General features: G+C 44.8%; 1 protein-coding gene across 1 annotated transcript; it reads right to left on the reverse strand.

Annotated features, from left to right (window-relative positions):
- Positions 1-14,131: 14,131 nt before the first annotated feature.
- Positions 14,132-17,965, reverse strand: LOC118786196 (twist-related protein 2). The gene is made up of 2 exons (XM_036541288.1): positions 17,276-17,965; positions 14,132-14,162 (listed from the first exon to the last, which is right to left on the reverse strand). The coding sequence occupies exon 1, from the start codon at positions 17,788-17,790 to the stop codon at positions 17,305-17,307; it is 486 nt and encodes a 161-aa protein (XP_036397181.1). The 5' UTR covers positions 17,791-17,965; the 3' UTR covers positions 14,132-14,162; positions 17,276-17,304.
- Between the last annotated feature and the right edge of the window lie 1,293 nt (positions 17,966-19,258).

The following is a 19,258-nucleotide window of genomic DNA, read 5'->3' on the forward strand; positions in this document are numbered from 1 at the left end:
AGCTAATGCTCTCATTGTGAACTACAGAAATGGGCCAACATTTCAGGTGCTACTGGGCATGTGTGCGTCCCACGATGCAAAGCAGGAAGTCATCTGACCCAGTTCTAACACTGGATACAGTTAGCAAAACCGTTTCTGTGTAACGATACAATCTCAGACAATCTGCATGGGATTTAGATGGTAAAAATACTTGTTTTGCTAAATAACTACACAAAGTTGTCTGCATATATAAGTCTATGTAGCATACATGTATCACCTGTATGTACACAGGCATAAACCCCACACTGTCTCTCGCCTGACTCCATCTGACGCAGTAGACATTATAGAGGCAGAAGGTCATTTTGAAACCACCCCAACTCATGTTTAGCCACTTGGCAACTACCTTAAGCATTACCCTCTCGAACCACGGTCAGCTGTGCATGTTGTTATGAATAAGTTGAAAAACTGAAAAGCAAGAAACAAATGTTTGTTGCTGTTGATGTTGTTATGATTCCATACCAGTTATTTTGATGATAATTCCATTCTCGCTTGCTCCCATCTTTACCTTTTGATTCTTTTATTTTTTTATTATTAGTGATCTCTACATTTTTCCATGTCAATATTTTTGACCTGTATGGCATTTTCTCTTTTTTACTTTTTGAGTTGTTCTGCTGTTTTTTTAGTTTTTGTACAGTTGATATTGTGTTCTACATGCTTAAGGATCCAGTGAGTTCCTGCCCCTCCTTAGAGAGCAGCAGTTTCAGGCATTGAGAGGGTGGCACTGGGTCTTTCTACTTTGTATAATATTTCCAACAATTGTGTATTTACTATATGTTCTGTTCATAGTAGATTTCTATATGAAAAACAAATCTATACATATATTATATATATAAAAGATGCAATCTTGTTTAAAAAGAGTATTGCAGAGCGATATAAGCATTTATCAGCCCCTTTCCAGTATCTCTGACTGCACTGTTCCAGGTTGGCCTGCAGGAGGGCGTCCTGTACCTTTACCCTCGCGTTTGAGTGGCTCCATGTCTAGCTTCCCCGGCTCCGATCAGCAGAGATACACTAAGCCTCACACTACAGCAGGAAGTGATAAGGTTAACAGTTCCTTTCTTTTACAATCATTCCCGGCTTTACGGTTTCCAAGCTGTTTTCAGCTCAAACACTGGAAAGCATGACGTGTGTGACTTTGGGGAGTGATGGGGATTAGTTTAAAAGCGCAGGCCTTTACTGAGGCTTTTCCTGAAGCAGCACTCCACCCTCCGCCAAAGCAGACTGTAAATATGCCACTCCTCATCCTCAGTAGAGAAGCAGAGGCTTTGCGCAGGCGAGTCCACCATGGCCAGGTCTGTACCACTGTGGCTCTGCCGTTCTCTCATCAGGAATCCATGAGCTGTCGGTACCGCGGCGTTTCGCTCGGTGCTTCTGCACGACTTTATCTCTCACGGTCAGCTCCCCTACAGCCCCACAGTTTCCTCTCTCCCTCCTTCCCTCATCCAGATTTGGCTGTTTGCCTCCTGCTGACCACGGAGTACTCTGAGGCGCAGAATGAAGCCCTAGCCGCTGACTCTCTGACTGCGCTAACAGACGCCAGGCTTCAGAGAGCATCTGTCTTGGTATAAAAGCATGCTTGCTGATGTTTGGTGGAAGCAGAACATGAACTGGTGTCTTTTTAGCTTTTGTAAGTTAGCAAGGGGTGGTAGATAGTAATCCGATGTATTAGGATTTTCTCTTTGTTATTTAGGAGCTATTTTAATGTTTCCTTTGGGCCTAAACTAACATGGCACACTTTGCTCTAGGTCATTATGTGGTAGTTTTGCAGAAAGGATGAAGTTTGATCATAATTTTCTTTTTTCATGAAACGTAGATGCATAACCAAGTCTTAACCTTCTCATTTATCATCCTCATGCACCTCAGTTTCTGGCCAGCTGAAAGCTCTGAAAGATAATCATGTCAAATACAGTAAGGAATATTATGCCATTGCACGCTTCAGATGAATTGTTTTACCTGTAGAGTATGTGCTGTAACGGACACATTAAAAGACTTGCGCAGTTGGAAATGCTGTTTACACCACACTCTGCAAGCGTTTCACACACCGCACATTCCTGGGAAAAATGAAAGTAGGTCATATCAGTTTTAAAGCCAAGGTGCACCAGTGCTGTCTGCGTTTTCATCATCTCATACCACGCTGATAACCGGTTCTCCTGGTTTCAGCAAACTCTGTTACTGATAGATAGTCCACGTGAGTGCATTCCCCTCTGATCAGCACTGGGCCAAGCTGACTCTCAGCTGTTTGTGTGTTGCTAAGTTAAATTTGGCTTCCATTGGATTTTTAAGCATGCCTCTGTGATGTACTGGCTTTGTGTTTCAGTTAACCGTTCTTTATAACAGCACTGACCACCGAGCTGTGAGGCCCAGGTGGAGCTCAGTTCTGAAGGGAACTCCATGGTCTTAAAGCCCAGTCTGTAACCGGTACCCAGCCTTGCTGTGTGCAAGTCTCCTTCTCCACCCCGGCTAACACGCAATGTTCTCGCAGTGTTAGTGTGATGTTGAAGATAAGTTATCAAGTAAACAAAACATCACAATGATGCTGCCAGAGCGTTTGAGTTGGCAGGCACCTCTGTGTAGCCAGACAGTTGATGAGGACTATCCCAGAACACTTTGCAATAACTCTGTGAGCAATGGCAGCCGTTGCGGTTTCTTTTTTATTGTTTGTTTTAATTGTTTAAAGGGATTTCCTATCTGGTTCATAAACCCAGCACCCAGATAGTCCTTTTTATCTGTTTCCTTCTGATGGTGATAAAGAGAACATTCCGTTTGGTTTGTATTTCCGCCTTGACGTTTGCCATTCCTCCTCTTTGCCATAAAATCGGGCCTGTTGTTGTTTATTTAAAGGCCTCGGTTGATTTTGTAATGTTTTCCTTCACCACCTCTGTAGTTTTCTGCATGGTTTGTGTGTTGGCATGCCTGTCTATCCTTGTAACATATTTGCACACCAGAAGAGCACTGGAGGACTAAGCAATCTTACGGCATCTGAGAGAGGAGATGTGACTTTTTTTCTTTGTTTTTTTTCCTGTTATTTTCTGTCAAAGGAGGAAGAACGCAAGATGCTCTTTGTGTCTTCAAAAAATCCAACAGATGTGCTTTTTAATTGTAAAAAAAAATGAACTACTTAAAAGATTTGAATATTTTACAAAACCTTTATCTAGCACTTGTGACATACAGACAATAGATTTTATTGTATTTATGTAGAAATTGTTTTAGGTAAACTACACAAAATACAAAACGTTAGGCTGCCTGTGTTTTTCTCCTGGGGATGTCTTTGGGTCAGGGAGGGGAGGGGCGTGGCCAGATGGTGATGGGGGTGTGGTTAGGGGAGGGTGGGTGTGGCCAGGGAAGCAAGGGTTGCAGATCATACTCCGAACATCTGCAGTCTTCAAAGGGCTGTTCCCAGGTGTCTGACAGGTATATCAACCACAGATTGTCTGACCCACTTCAGCCAGTAATATCTGTGACCACTGTGGTTTAAGAGCAGTTCTAGGTTTACAAATGGAAGATTTTTTTCCTTTTCTTTTTTTAATTATTTTGTTTTCCATTGTTACACAGCAGAACCTTTCCTGGGACCTTGTTTTGACATTTGTCTTTGACATCATCTATAAAATTATCATGTTTCAGGAAACAGATGTCTTGTTTTTTTGTTGTTGTTTTTTTGTGGGATCCATCGATGGAGACGTCTCTTTATTTGACCTGATTGACTCTGTACGTACAAACACATGTGGGCGCGTTCACACACCCACTGCTCACTTATGCCTTCATGCACACCAGTGCAGCCCTGAGTTAAAACTCCAGTCCTGGGGCTTCGCCCCCTCAATGGTGAAAATAAGAATGAAATAAAGGTAAAGTTTAGCTTAATGTATCCTGACATGACCACTTACAGAAATCATGATTTTTATAATGAGACTGAAAACTATCGACCCACAACAGTATTTGTAAAGGTTTTACAAATCCTCACCTGTGATTGTATATTTTCTGTCTCTACAGTATATCTGCAGAGTTTACACAGAGTATAGCCTGAAACTGACATATTCGTCTCCTGAAATATTCAACTGACACACATCCTCACCAACAATATGAAGCTTTCTGAGTCTGAGGGTTTCATTGCCTGGTCATATTGCTCCATGATTCATATTTATACATATTGATTCCAATATGAACTTTTGTATTGGTGATTGTAGGTTACATCGTGCTAGCTATAGTATTGTAGAATCCATTGTTCTAGCTTGATTTTACATGAGTCATATCTGTTATCCTTTTCCTTTTCTTGATAGACACAGATTTATTGTTTGCTTTCTTTTGTTGTCTTTTTTAAATTTTGGTTGAAGCCAATGGTGTCTTTTGACAGCTCCAACTTCTTTGACAGTCATTAAAGTCCAGTATTTTGTACCACATTATGACGAGTTGTTATTCTTGTGGTGTAAATAAAGACGTTTCACTTACCAGCATGTTTCTCTTTCTCTCTGTGCTCATTCAGTCTCTTTATGCCAGCAGACAGCTGTGTGACTAACAATAAAGGCTTTAATTCAAACAAACGCTCGTACCTTTTTTACCCTTCAAGATAATAACACAGTAAATAGCGGAAGAGCCCAGAAGGGGTGCTTATTTAGTGAGACGTCCGTTTTAGCCATTATGTGTTCCTGTATTGCACGCGAGTGATGTTCCCTCTGAGGCCGACCATAAATCTGGCAAGTGTGCGTTCATGGGCGATGCTGTGAGTGCGCTGTGTGTGCGCGGTGTGTGCGCTGTGTGTGCGCTGTGTGTGCGCTGTGTGTGTGCTCTGATGTGTGCTCAGTGTTAGCCGTTCTCTGGACTGTATTACGGTGCCGTGTTCTCTGTGGGTGACTTTTGTAAATCTATTACTTTGCAAATAGCTGTGCGCCACAAGCAATGTGCTGTGGAAGAGTGAGCAGGAGGAAGCGGCTGTGGCGTCCTGCTGCACTCCATTAAAGGTCTGTGGTATGTTTTCTCAGGCCTGCAGTGAAACTGCTACACAGGCAGGAACTCCAGTCACCATGGACACCGGGCTGGGCAGAGGTGTGCTTAGGGGAGGGCGCAGTGATGCCTTAGCTCTCGGCTTCCCAGGGGGTCTGAGACCGCCGGGATTCAGTGATGAAGCACTGACCTGTGTGGCTCCGAGACTCCTTAGTGCATTCTGAGACTCCTGAGCGCGTTCAGAGACTCCTGAGCACGTTCTGAGACTCGTGAGCGCATTCAGAGACTCCTGAGCGCGTTCTGAGACTCGTGAGCGCATTCAGAGACGCTGGAGCGCGTTCTGAGACTCCTGAGCTCGTTCAGAGACTCCTAAGCGCGTTCTGAGACTCCTGAGCTCGTTCAGAGACTCCTAAGCGCATTCTGAGACTCCTGAGCGCATGTGGCTGCCAAACATCGTGAACTCAGGGGCATGTCATCTTCAGTTTGCTTTTTGCCCTTGTGTGTTGTGTCGGGGACAGTGACTGCTTCAGCGGTATTAGCCTGTATTTCTCTGTTGGTAAAGACGAGTGTTTGCGTGACACACAGTGCTCCACGGTCCCGACCCCCCCTCGCTCCTCAGATGGCCCCCTCGCCGGGCCCTCCAGCAGAAGCGCAGCTGCGGGGCCATTTGATGTGCGCAGGGGGAGGGGGGCCGCAGGGGGGGCCACGGGAGGGCCGCGGGGGATCTCCCGGCTCCCGCGCACACAGTGTACAGAGCTGGTCAGAGAATAACTCCCCAGGCCTCTCGCACAACTCTCACTACAGCACAGCCCCAAAATCTCTCTGTGTCTAAACAAGCAATGCGAAGGGGCCCAGAGCCACACTGAGCCCCGTCCCATCCACAGCCCCCCCAACAGCCCCCCCCCCCCCCCCCCTCAGAGGGGCAGCGTGAAGAACTGGGACACAGTAGTCCAGAGCAGGATTAGGTCAGATGTTTGTCAAAATAAACACCGGCATGTTGGTGCTAGAGAATTGGGAGGATTTGATCGGAAAACATTTGAAATGCAAACAAGCCAGAGGGAAATGGTGGCGGTTGAGGCTCTCTCTCTCTCCAGGCTCCTCTCTCGGTTTGGATTTAAAGAAAAACATGTGAAGAATGTGGATGCTGCTGCAGCGGAGGACCCTGGAATGGAGAGCACAGAGACCCGTGCGATATTTACTGTCCTCAGAGACCCGCGTGATATTTACTGTCCTCAGAGACCCGCGCGATATTTACTGTCCTCAGAGACCCGCGTGATATTTACTGTCCTCAGAGACCCGCGCGATATTTACTGTCCTCAGAGTCGACAGAAGACCTTACAGATGCTATACAGCACACAGGGGCAGCATAAAGAGCGGAGACGTGTTGCTTTAAGGGTCCACAGACAGTTTGCAGGTCATAAAAGCGTGCTGAGAGCAGAGGCCAGGGGGACATGGCAGCGCTGTGTCATTCCGTACGACAGGGCGCTGAACTGTGTCACCCTCCGCAGTGTAGCCTGGGGTTAGGTAAACGCAGGGCAGCCTCCCTGCCTGATTTAAGACCTTGGGCTGCTCTGATCGCAAATCCACAAAGAGTCCCTTCCCACAATAGAACTCTGAAGACCGAGGCAAATCGCAGCAGAAAAACCCCCAGCTATTTTCGACCCCACAGTGACTCTGTGGTCTCTCTCTGCTCATCCTCCTACCAGCCAGGACCACTCGGTCTGTCATTACTCCGGGCTGCTTCACTAAGCGCTGCTTCCCCGGCTGTCTCTGCTGCTCATTTCCAGTTTTAATTGCAGGCCTGCCTGTTTGTGGAAGCGCACAGCTGCGTGCCAGCGCCTGAATTACAGAAGCGGGAGCAGGAGCCGGAGAGGTACGGCCTCCAGGGGAAAGGTTAGGGTCGTGTGTTCATGACTGGGGGAAGCGTGTATTCAGATAGCTGCCCTTCAGAGCCTCCTGCAGGCTGGTGAGGATCTGTGTGCTGACAGACCCTGCCAGGCTGGGTGGCGGGCAGGGGGAGCAGCCGTGTTTAGCAGGGCTGTCTCCCCCTCGGACTCGGCTGCGGCAGCACTGCTACACCTCGATGGTGCATTCTGATGAATAAAAGCACCGAGGAGCTGGGGGTTAGCGGGGGGTGGTTAGCATGCATGTTAGCGCAGGGGGAGGGCTTGCTGGGTGAGTTGCGGACAGTGCTCTGTGTTTTAAAAGCTGTGCGGACAGCGCTCTGTGTTTTAAAAGCTGTGCTGCATTTGCTTTCTTACCATCTGTTTAGCCTGTGGCGCAGTGCAGAGCCGGACCGGCCACCGGGAGGACCGGCGTGAGCGAGCGGCCGTCACACCACACTCCAGTGTCCAAGCATGCGCTGAGGTGAGAGACGAGCCTCGGTCGGGAGCTGTGGAAACGCAGCCTGGAGTCACGTGGGGAATGAGCACACACCACTGATGCCCAGTGCTTTAGTTCCACTTACACAGAGACCCGTCACCTTCCTGGATACGAGAGGGAGGAAGGGGTTATCCCCTCTGAGACCTCCTAATCTGAGCTGACTTCACACAGGCTTCAACGGGGCCCCTCCCACAGGCCTTCAGCACCAGCAGCCTGCTGCAGCCTCTGTTCTACATCATGAACACATTACCGAATACCTTCTGCAAAGGATCCCCCAAAGTCACTGACCCACGAGAAAACATTTAAAACCCGCATTTAAAGGTTATTACTGTGTTATTGTTCTTCTTGTTTTTGTTATTATATATGAAACAGATTCTTCACACAAAATGTTTTTACTGCCAGGGGAATAGTTAACTACAACAGCATTACTTAATTCTTTGTAATAACATATGATTATCTTTAGTTTAGTATGGTAAGAAATGTATTAATTTTAGTTTGGCCTGTTTCTGATCATTTATTTATTTATTAATTCATTTATTTAGTGATTGATATCCTACAATTCACTGTCTGTCTTGTCTGGGCTGTTTCTGACAGCAGACAGCTCTGCTGAAGATGTTCTGCCCTAACTCCATCATGCCAGGGAGTTACTGCAGTTTCTCCCCTGTAGGGGGCAGAGTCTTCGTCCTCATCATGCCCTCGAAAGCAGCCGCTTCTTCTTTCCATTTCTCTTGCTTTTCACAAGATCTTTCAGACATAATCAAATCCCGTTCCTCATCACGTCGGCAGACTGGTACATTCTCTTAACGATCATGCTACCGGTAAGCAGCTCTGCCATCACATACCGGAAGGACAGAAATTACCCATTTCTACATCCCGACCTATGAATCACTCCGATTTGATGTGATTTTTTTCCTTGTAAGAAATGGAGTCAAACAAGTCACAAAAATCTGATCGACTCATGTTTTAGAGGAAGCTTGGCTTCCCTTTCCCCCCTGAGCCGCTGCCGGTGCTGTCTGTCCTGTCAGAAAAATTAAATTAAACTCAATCCATAAAGAGAAGTTTAATGTTCAAGTAATTCGACACCTACAGAAACAGCTGAGGACTCCCCATATGATGTGTTCGCCTGAAAGCTATGCGCAGTGTTGGTCTTGTGAAACGTGTTACACTACACACAGCCAACTCCATGCTGGTCCCACCGAGAGATAAATTATTTCACCATCAACCACCAGAGGGCTTTATCAAACAGGAATCAGGGAATAAACATCAGATCGTCCTTTTTCTTTTCTACAGCTGAAATATGAGAGAGGGGCTGTTAAAGGTGTTCTACACAGACCGTGCTCCACTCTCCCAGCAGACAGACTCTCATTCACTCCCCAGTGCTGTGGTGGAGGATGTGAGGCCCAGATGTGAGGCCCAGATGTGAGGCACAGGCCGTGTTTGTGGGCACCGACAAGCCGAGGAAACAGCGAGCTAAAAAGTGAAAGCGTGAGGTAGCAACCGCTAGTGGAACGGTCCCGTGTGACCCTGCGTGACCCCTTCGCTAATCAAGAGGAAAATGGTTCGCTGTGCAAACATGTCACTGTGAAGCCCTTTGTGAAGCCAGATCAGATTTCAGCAGGAGGGAAAGGGACTAACCCCGGCCTCACAAATCATGTAGTAAAGAAAGATCAGTCCTGAAACTGTCTTTCCTTAAGCCCCAAAAATCAGCGTTTCGGTTTAACAGTTGGAGACTCGGGCAGCACATGATTCAGTGTACAAATAACCAATGCCATGGTGCAGGTGCACAGTCCTCTCAGCTGTGACATGCCCATCAGATGCGGCGCAATCTGCGACGTAATTCCCCAAGCAAAACACCTTAACAACGTTCTGTTTAAGTAGATAATTTACCTTCAGGGCTGACAAAGCCGTGGTTGAACTATGCTCCATATGAGATCTTTTAATGGCTTTTTCAGTGGAGAAGCAGGTCTGGCTGGGCAGCCCTCTAACAGGCTCTTAAATCGCTGAAATGTAGCTCTCGCTCGTGTTGGTGGAGGCTAAAACAGAACCTCCAGGTGTCTGAGGATTTATATAAATATATAAGCAGCGGTGTCGCTCTGAGGCTCGGCCCCTTCTTGGAAGCCGGGTGCAGCGCTGCTGTAATTTCCCTGGCTGGCCCACACTCACATTCCTCCACCGGCTTTTACTGCCATCTTTACTGCCACTTTACTGTTCCTGACTCATTTTCTTGTCCAGTTTAATTCCTGCACTAAGAGCTGCGGAAATCTCCCTGTGGTCGGGGACTCTGGGGTTCCTGGGTACGGGGGGTGAGGGGGGGCAGGCTGTGCCCCCCTCCCTGGGGACAGAGCAGGAACAGCACAGCTTCACACATCCTTGCATGGTAAGCTCTGATGTGAATCCAGTCTGCAAATGGCAAAGCTCTTCTTTAGGTGGCATCCAGACCCATATCTGTCTTTCACTCCCATTGGCCTGGTTTTTTAATCCTTTTCTATGTTTTTCAGAGGAATTGAGGAATTAAATGTGGCTCAGTGCACCTCGGTCCTGGTGGTGATGTGCTCAGTGCGTAAAATGTGAGCAAGAAGTCACCTGACAGTCCAGAAAGAGGTGAGTCCACCTGAAGCATTCGCTGTATGCTGGCTCTGGGGGAAAGTCCTGCACTTGCCTCAGCAACAGGTCCACCTGCCTCCTGCGCAGGACGCCGCTGTGAGACAGTTGTCAAAATGGCGAGGAGAGCAGCAGGCCTTTGGGTTCTCCAAAACTGAGCCTCTGCTCACAGAACGCATGCAGGCAACGCAAACTGAGCTGTCCGATCGTCTCGTCATTCAGTCCTTCAGCTCCGCATCAGGCCCTTCCTGTAGGGTGGCCAAACCGCTCTGAGCTGTGTACGTGGACTGATTCCTGGCCAGAACGTTAATACAAACTTCTGCTGTGAGCTGCCGTTGTGTGAGATCAAAGGCTTTCAAATTTAAATTTAAGGGTGGGGCCCGAAACTGGTGGGCGATTCAATTCTGTTCAAAAAACCTCAAACTAAAAGCCCTGGGTTATGCTGTTTTAAATTGCTTGGCTGAAATTTCATGTGGCGTACTGAATACTATTCTGAATCATTTCTGGTGACTTCTGTAAACACTGTGGAATACAAATACCCCACACCTGTTCAGAGGTTGTGTTTTTGATTTTGCTGAAGGCCCATGCTAATCAATCTTCATATAAACACACTCTGATTGTCCTGTTTAAGAGAGTCCAGAGCCTGGGGAACCAGCTGCCCCACAGCTCACTGCACCTCCGCCTCCGCAGCTCACTGCACCTCTGCCTCCGCAGCTCACTGCACCTCCGCAGCTCACTGCACCTCCGCCCCCGCAGCTCACTGCACCTCCGCCCCCGCAGCTCACTGCACCTCAGCAGCTCACTGCACCTCCGCAGCTCACTGCACCTCCGCCCCCGCAGCTCACTGCACCTCCGCAGCTCACTGCACCTCCGCCCCCGCAGCTCACTGCACCCCCGCAGCTCACTGCACCTCAGCAGCTCACTGCACCTCCGCAGCTCACTGCACCTCAGCAGCTCACTGCACCTCCGCAGCTCACTGCACCTCCGCAGCTCACTGCACCTCTGCAGCTCACTGCACCTCCGCAGCTCACTGCACCTCAGCAGCTCACTGCACCTCCGCAGCTCACTCACTCCGTCACGTTTCCATGGCAGTTGAGCCCATTTTCATTTATCCATTCAGTTATTCACATGGAAGATATCAGCAAAACGCTGTTCTAAAAGTCTCCTGCATCCGCTTCCACTCCTGTAACTGGAGTCCTGTGCTGTGTGTGTGTGTGTGCTGTGATCTGTGCTTTATGTGTGCTGTGTGTGTGTGTGTGTGCTGTGATCTGTGCTTTATGTGTGCTGTGTGTGTGTGCAGAGCCTGTGGTTCTGGGGTATGGTCACCCCTCCACCCGCTCAAAGGGTGGAGAACACCAGTCATGCTGCCTTCAAGCTGAATTTCACAGGCAGAGCCTGTTCCTCTTGTCCAAACTCTGCCGCCTTCTCATGAACCTGCAGCCCAGACTCTGCTGAGCACTGAGCTTCTGGCCATCTGGTCATCCACACAGAGCCATGGTCACCACCCCCTCCACACCAGCTCAGTCTGACATGCTGGTGATACAGAATTTACTCATTTTTCATAGTGTGAAACACGAGGGACTATGGTCTCTGCTGTCACATACAGCATCAGTAAGAGTGGAAGGTGTGTGTTTAGGCTCACAGCTGCTGTTATTATTCCCTGGAAGTCAGGAAGAAAGAAACCAGCAAAGACAACAACATATAGGTGACTTTAAAGAGTAAAATTATTCCACTCAAATTCTGAAACAGTCTTAACATTAAAGTGAAGCAGCTGAACATGGAGTTGTAGGAGCTCGCTGCAATAACCTTTACTTTATCCGTTTTATTGCAAATTAAAATTTTGTAGTTTTTTCCATCTTCCTCTTTTTACAGGAAACATCTGTGGCTTATATGGCACCATAACTGTAGCCCACAGCTCTTTCAAGTGCTCCAGGGTGCATGGGCACACAGAGACCGTGTGAGGGGAACACTGACACACTCAGCACAGAGACCGTGTGAGGAGAACACTGACACACTCTCAGCACAGAGACCGTGTGAGGAGAACACTGACACACTCTCAGCGCAGAGACCGTGTGAGGGGAACACTGACACACTCTCAGCGCAGAGACCGTGTGAGGAGAACACTGACACACTCAGCACAGAGACCGTGTGAGGAGAACACTGACACACTCTCAGCAGTGCTGGCCATGGCGAGGAACAGCACAGTGCTGTTACATCACAGCTCGTAACGGGACTCCTTCAGCTAACGCTGCATAACACAGACAGGCAGGGCAGTGAGGAACACCTAAAACCGATCCTTTCTCTGACCAACTTTGTCTCTTCACAGGCTTTACAGCACATGCTGGTGGCTGAATGTTTTTTTCCTCTGTATATGAGCTCCTTTAGTAAAAAAAAATATATATATAGGGGCAGTGTTAGCATACTATACCTCTCTACTGAAATAACCCAGAGGAGTTATAACACATAATATTCAAACACATTTTTGAAACAAAATACATTTTCAGTTAAAAAGCAAATGACACAATGCTAGGTGATGTTATCGTGATGCAGAAAAATGCACACCTGAGTGTTGTCAGGCATTTTTGCCGGGATATTGCAGAACTCGTATTTTAAGACAGCGACTGTAGACAGATCAAGAATGAGGCGGCTGGACGAGGCCAGGCCCCTGACTGAGTCATTAGAGACCTGTCAACCTCAAGCACAAGTGCTTCTGCCTAAATTCACAAGGCTGTGATGTCAGATAAGTTTGATCTCTGATCTGTGTGTACACCCAATTCCTTATACCAATTTTAGGTATTCAGATAGTAGAAGTTAGTTATGATACATAGTGGTGGTAGTGGTGCTTTGACCTGATTATTAACTGACCATTAAATTGTGTTTATGGATGCATATCTTGAGTATGGGAACAACCAATGTCGTAACCTATATATCCTTTCAGGAAAAAAGGGGTTTTAGATTTTAAAGAAAATTATGAGCTCTAGCAGGGGTCCTGTATCTTAAGTTTAGGAGTTTTCTGAAGCTCTTCGGGCTCCTCCGCTCGCTAAAGCTTAAACGCTTTTTATGAGGCCCGATCTGAAACAGGAGAGAACATCGAGTTTCTCTTGTGCCAAAGAACCTCTAAGATTCTGCAACGGTTTTATCTGACGTTTTCTTTCCAGTGAAAGAGACAGAGGCTAAACAAATCCTGACCCTCCGTGCTGAAGCGACAGTTCGTTCTTTTGGTTTCTTTGGGATTATCTAGAGACAACATTGAGGAAAGCTGTTTGCAAACACTGTCTTCCGCCGAGACTTCACTAAGCGTCAAAAAGGACAATACACAAACACGTTCGTCAATTTGTTTGCATTCATTAATCAAAGGCAAACAGTGCGGTTTAAGTGAAATAGAAGGTTGCTTGCTACATTTTCTACCGTTATGATGGAAGCCTTTTCCGCAGAAACTTCATACAAAATTACAATTAACATTGAAACATGTATGAATAAAATATAAAAGATGGCTACGCCCTTTCAGCCCAGAGAGGCATAATGAAATATTTTAATATAGCTACCGTGAAGATGTATTTCATAATATTGGCTACCTACATCAATGCTCAATGTGCTAAATCAGTGAAAACCAGAAACCTTAAAGTTTCCTGATGTGTTGTGTGCAAAAAATTAATAAATGCACTCCTTTGAGTTGTCTAAAAATATTTGTTTTAATAAATAAGCAAACATGTACATTTGGCGGAAAGGAGAGTAATGCTGAAGAAGATCAACTTATGAGGAAAAATCCATGCAGTACCTCAAGAAATTATGGTTCTAAAGCATTGTTATCTTTCTATAAAGCTGAAGATACTTCAAGATATGTACAAACGTTCTTAAAACATTTATTTAAACTTCAAAAAAAGAAAAAGGGATATACGATAGCGTAGGACTTTCCTGAATTATAATATACCGGCATTTTAAGAACTCTTATAGATTTAAGATTCTTATAGGTGTTCGACGGGACACGAGACATCAACACACTGCTCTGTAGGTGAGATATGAGCACGTAGGTTTCCCAGTCTTCGCACGTCTGAGATGCAGTCCTTTACAGTCCTCACACTGTGAAATACTCCAGGACAATCCAGAGCAGTACGTCACGTTGCGTCTCTTGACCATGTCTTTGAGGTTCAGAGGTTCTTCAATAAAATCCTTTCGCGCCTTCAGACTTTGTAGAAGTAAACAGTCTGTCAAAAAACGAGAGAAAAACAGTTGGGGGGGGGGGTTAAGATATTTCTCAGCACTAAGTGCAACTCTTTTACACGCGAATTAGTGAGAATCTTTACTTGAAGTTTCGCGGCACACTGGGTAATACATTTACGCATCTGACTTGAATGATTGCGTATTTGCAACGTCCATTCCTATTTAGGAAACAATTAATGAAACACGCTATTTACCCCTAAATGAAACCATATGCAAATATCGGTAACGGATATCGGTTTACATTTGTTGCACTAACCGCTTGATGTGGTTACATCACTAGAAAATAACACCCCAGCTATTTTAAAGACTGTTTCTGTCCTCAGCATAGGGTGTGAAAAAACATTTTTTTCCCTGAAAAATCAGATCTTGTTACATTTTAAATGCGCATAACAAGGACCTGGAGGAAAGGCCCTGTTTGTTTCAAAACATAATTATGGTAAGAAACCGTGAAAGAAGATGCTGTTGTGATACAATATAGAAAATTGTCAAATCGGGTTTGCAGAAATTTAAATTCTCCACTTAATAATTCACCGTGCGTTTACCGCAATATTAAGTAAGTTGTTTGGCTAGAGCTGCGATTCCTGTTGTTCCTGCCGCGGTCGGTTCCATCGGAATGATAGTTCCCCGGAGAGAGCTGTACGCATACAGCCACAGGAAAACGCCGCAAGTATAGATAAAGCGAGCAATAACGCCTCCAATAAAAGTTTCTTTGATCTCCAAAATATTTAACCACAGCAGATGGCGGTCTGGGCTTTATGCTGAATTAAGTCTATTCACAACGTTTAAAACCGTATTTTAGAATGTGCGGAAATTGTTGCATAATTAAACGCAACTATGCACACGTAATCCACATCTTTTATAAATTAATGTAGGCCTACATATGTTGGATGTAGCTGAAATCCTTTTCAAAGAAAAGACATTTACGCAATTTACGTTAAAGACATTTACGCAATTAATGTAAACTAGGCCTCTTTCACGCCGTCTATATAGTGAGCGACAAAGGATTCTCATAAGGGAAGGACATGTTGTTTCATCAGTTGTGGCCTTTTAGAGCACGTCATTTTTGTCTATGAAGTAGCATAAGAGCACACTGCCAGGAATATTATATTTGCGTCATACACCTGATACAGTGGATACCTTCCACACTTTCCTCAGTTTTACAGAAATTACTGTTGACTTTTATTCATTTAAATAAGTGAATGTTCGGTAAAACATTGTCATCAAGTAAAATACGTTACTCTAGATTGAAAATATTTTCAAAACAAAACCTTTGTGTTAAGAAACCATTTACACGGTGCCATCCTGTTAATGTTTCCAATGATTAATGATTTCAAAAGCAACGGGGTTTTTGTCTTATGAATGTTGAAATCCGTATTATATCACAGTTTTGCTGTATACATCTGCATTAAGGAGTCACTGACGACAGCATTGCAGACCTTTCTTGAGCTATGCATTTACCTTTATTAGAAGGTAATAAATTAAATTTATTCAATTTTAAAATAATTGTACTTGAAAAGTCCTTTGATATATGTGATCATTTTATAAACTCTTTTCTACTTAGAAGCGTTCGCCTCAAATTACTCGGTGAATGCAGTTAGACATGTTTGGATCCAATATAGCTCCTCACACACTGCAAAATGAAGGGAGGGAGCTTCCTCTGATTAAAGCAGTCTGCGGGCAGTTGTAATGTGATTGCAGGTTTTCGGCCGATGTGTTGCGCAGAGAGCTGTAATACAAAATTCATACGCAATTCCAAAGCCTCAGAGTAGTTCTGACAGCCGCAGTAAACACGTGCACACGTTACGGCGTGCATCCCTGGAAAAACGCCGGTCTGAATTTCCAATCATAAGGCCCACGGAGAGGAAAGCGTTCCATGACAGATGCAGCTAACCCAGGAGGGATGGAGGGATGGTTCATGGCTGATGGCGGTAGGCCTGCGGTGTCGGTAGTTTGTTTACAACGCATGATGCGCATTTTATTTACCTATAATTTGAAATAGACATAAATTAAAAGTAACAATTATTGTGCACCAAAGTCTCAAACGTCTGCAAAGCCTCAAACATTCGATTTGCTCAGAAAACCATGTTTTGACTCTGCAAGGAGAAAGTCACTTTGCTTGAAAACTGTAGGATTCAAATCACTGGCAACGAAAATTTTCCTAGTGGGAATCTTAGCAACATTACGTTTTTTAAGCAAGCGCCATTAATCTTATGTGGGATACAGAAGGGGTTAATCTATTCATCAAATTCTGAATTATGATTATGAACAATATGGAGGTTGTGCCGTTCATATTTTTTTTTTACATTTTATTCCACGTAATATTTAAACTATTCACGCCAGGTAATTTCCATTCGTTGCTTCGAGTTGCCGCGATTACGCACGTTGTTGTGGTGTGTGAAGATAAAGCACTTGTGTAAGGAGGGTGGCATTAAAACCCGGTCTGATTAGGTCACAGAAGCAGTCCTTTGCACGGAGACCCATGCATGGCGCATCTGTCAGGATACGATCATGTGTCTTTAGCATTCCAAAATGTTTCACACAAGCGCTTCTGTAAAACTGCGTTTCGTTAACAGTTACTGAGCAGGCCTGAAATGTGCTTTTTTGCATCATTTGGCTGTCATCACAACAACAACAATTACAAATAGCGGCGGTAGCAATGAGAGTTGCGTTGTATAATGTTGTAGTATAAAATAATATTGCACATTCAATGAAAAAAAACATGTTCAGCGCATCAGCTGAAGACACTGTCACGCTTTAATAAAACTGATACTAGAGATATTTTGGCCCTCTGAACAATAACTGCATGGGCCCCCATCTGGGATGAAGTGCGGAGCTGTGCAATAAGGACTGAGAATAGTAATATAATAATAATGGGAAGAACGATAAGAAGAGTTGTAATGTTACCTGCTGCAAGACTAGGACATACGGTTTTATCCCGGAATGTCTATTATTATTATTATTATTATTATTAATAATAATAATAATAATTCAACAATAATAATTTAATTAATAATAATAATAATAATAATAATTCAGACTGAATTGCTGCATTATTTTCCTGCATGCACCGTTTTCCACACAGTATGGTTATACCTACCCCTTTGGCATTACAGAATGTCGTCGTTGCTAGTGGGATGTAGACATTGACCATGCGCCTTCCATCCGCCACACTGAGAAAGCGTAACTGAGTCTTTCGTGCGCAACGTAGCTGCAGCTTGACATCTTGTTGTCCATCTCGTCACTCTGCAGGACCTGATAGAGGAAGTCAATGTACCGCGACGCCAGCTTCAGAGTCTGTATCTTGCTGAGTTTGTCCGACGGTAGCGTGGGTATGATTTTCCGCAAGGACGCGAAGGCTTCGTTCAGCGACTGCGTCCTCTGCCGCTCCCTGACGTTCGCCAGAACCCTCTGATTCTGCAGCTCCTCGTAGGACTGCGCGCTGCTCGGGCTCGCTTTCTTGCCCCGCTTAACGGAACCTGGGCTGCCGTCCTCGCTCAATTTTTTACTGTGTCTCCTCTTCCTTCCAAACCTTTTCTGTTGTCTGTCCAACTCCTCCTCGCTGGTCACTAAGCTATCCACTGGGGAGACGGGAGAACTTGAGCTCTCTTCCATTTCTTTTTTAAAGAAATGCAAGGGTAGCGGTGAAAAAACGTTCTCCACTTTAGAATCCGTGGTTGGAAAATATCTCCGTATGGACTACAGGCGGGCTTCAGCTACTCGGCCTTACTGTTTTCCTCTTATTTTCACTCTGGGTTAAATGATCGGGATATTCTAACGTCAACTGAAAAAGAAGTTTGGCACAACTTTCTTTTCGCAGGAAGTTTTTTTTCTGTATTTTTTGGAAACTTTATCCCAGTTTCAGATGCTAAATAGCTGTCTGAAAGGAGGGGGTGGCAGCGTCGCACTCTGATTGGCCGATTAATAAACAGGAGGGACCAGTTTTAAATTTCACTCCATGCAGATTATTTACCTGTACTGTCATTCCTTTTGAATGAGGAATTATAAAGTAATCAGAGAATACAAACAAAAAAATATATAGGCTACATATGATGTCAAGATTAAAATTGATATGCTGGAATTTTAATTTAAATTTCAATGTATTTCTTTGTGAGGGCATTGTAGATAGCTGCTAAATTGCAATTTTGAATTATAAATCGTCTTTCTGCACGTGATTGTACATTGTGTTTTCTGCGGTGCGCGTGCATTTATTACTCATTTATATGTGCTGTTATACGGGGATATTTATCATTTCCATTGCAGTCTGTGTTGTGTCTGGTTCCTAGAGTGCACTGTCAATCGACCGATATAAATCTGTCATTGAAATAACGGATTAAAAAATACTTTACGCCTATCAGTTTTTTTTTCATTTTCATTGAAATACACTATGACTTATCACCGCGCTTCGGGCGTCATCTCTGTGTATATGTAAACCAGCAAAACCAATTGAAAAACTGTGGTATATTCAGACCGAATCATTTGTCGGTAGTATCCATGCAAAAGTATTTTAGAAAGCAGATGTACGACTAAAAGTGTAATTCACTGCAAGATATATGAAGATCCTTTCATTCCTTATTATCTTACCTCCATGTTTTGCAGAAGGAATTCAGACGAACACATGAAAGCATAATTTCGTAAAATACTACACCGGCTTACGTGTTAACTGAAATACTGTGCGCTGATCGAATCTTAGAGTTTGTGATAGGCCAACATATTTTGTCGACAAAGTTTCGTTTGAGATTGATAACTAAACTAAGTGATACTTATTTGAAATTCACAGGCAAAGCAGTCAACTTAATTACCGTCACATAATTACCGACTGCAAAAATAACTACTTTATCGCACCAACACGGCTACAATTTGGAGAATGTGTTGTGGAAAAGAAGATGGGTTGCGTGTTTTTGTTGATGTCGTTATTACATCAAAAAGAAAGCCTAAAGGGTCTCTTCCGACAGTCAGTGTTCATAATGCGAAAGTCGAACAGGAAAGACTTAAAATAACTGAAAAGTTCTGTCGCTGCGGAGTCCGCCGCGGATGAGTACATGCGTTTTGTCAAAGTTGTACCTCTTGATGTGTGATGTCA

Source organism: Megalops cyprinoides, chromosome 11 (genome assembly GCF_013368585.1).
Source record: "Megalops cyprinoides isolate fMegCyp1 chromosome 11, fMegCyp1.pri, whole genome shotgun sequence".
Taxonomy (NCBI): Eukaryota; Metazoa; Chordata; class Actinopteri; order Elopiformes; family Megalopidae; genus Megalops; species Megalops cyprinoides.

Bases quoted from the DNA above. Each gene is read 5' to 3' on its own strand.
- LOC118786196 (XM_036541288.1), bottom strand. From the start codon at position 17,790: ATGGAAGAGAGCTCAAGTTCTCCCGTCTCCCCAGTGGATAGCTTAGTG.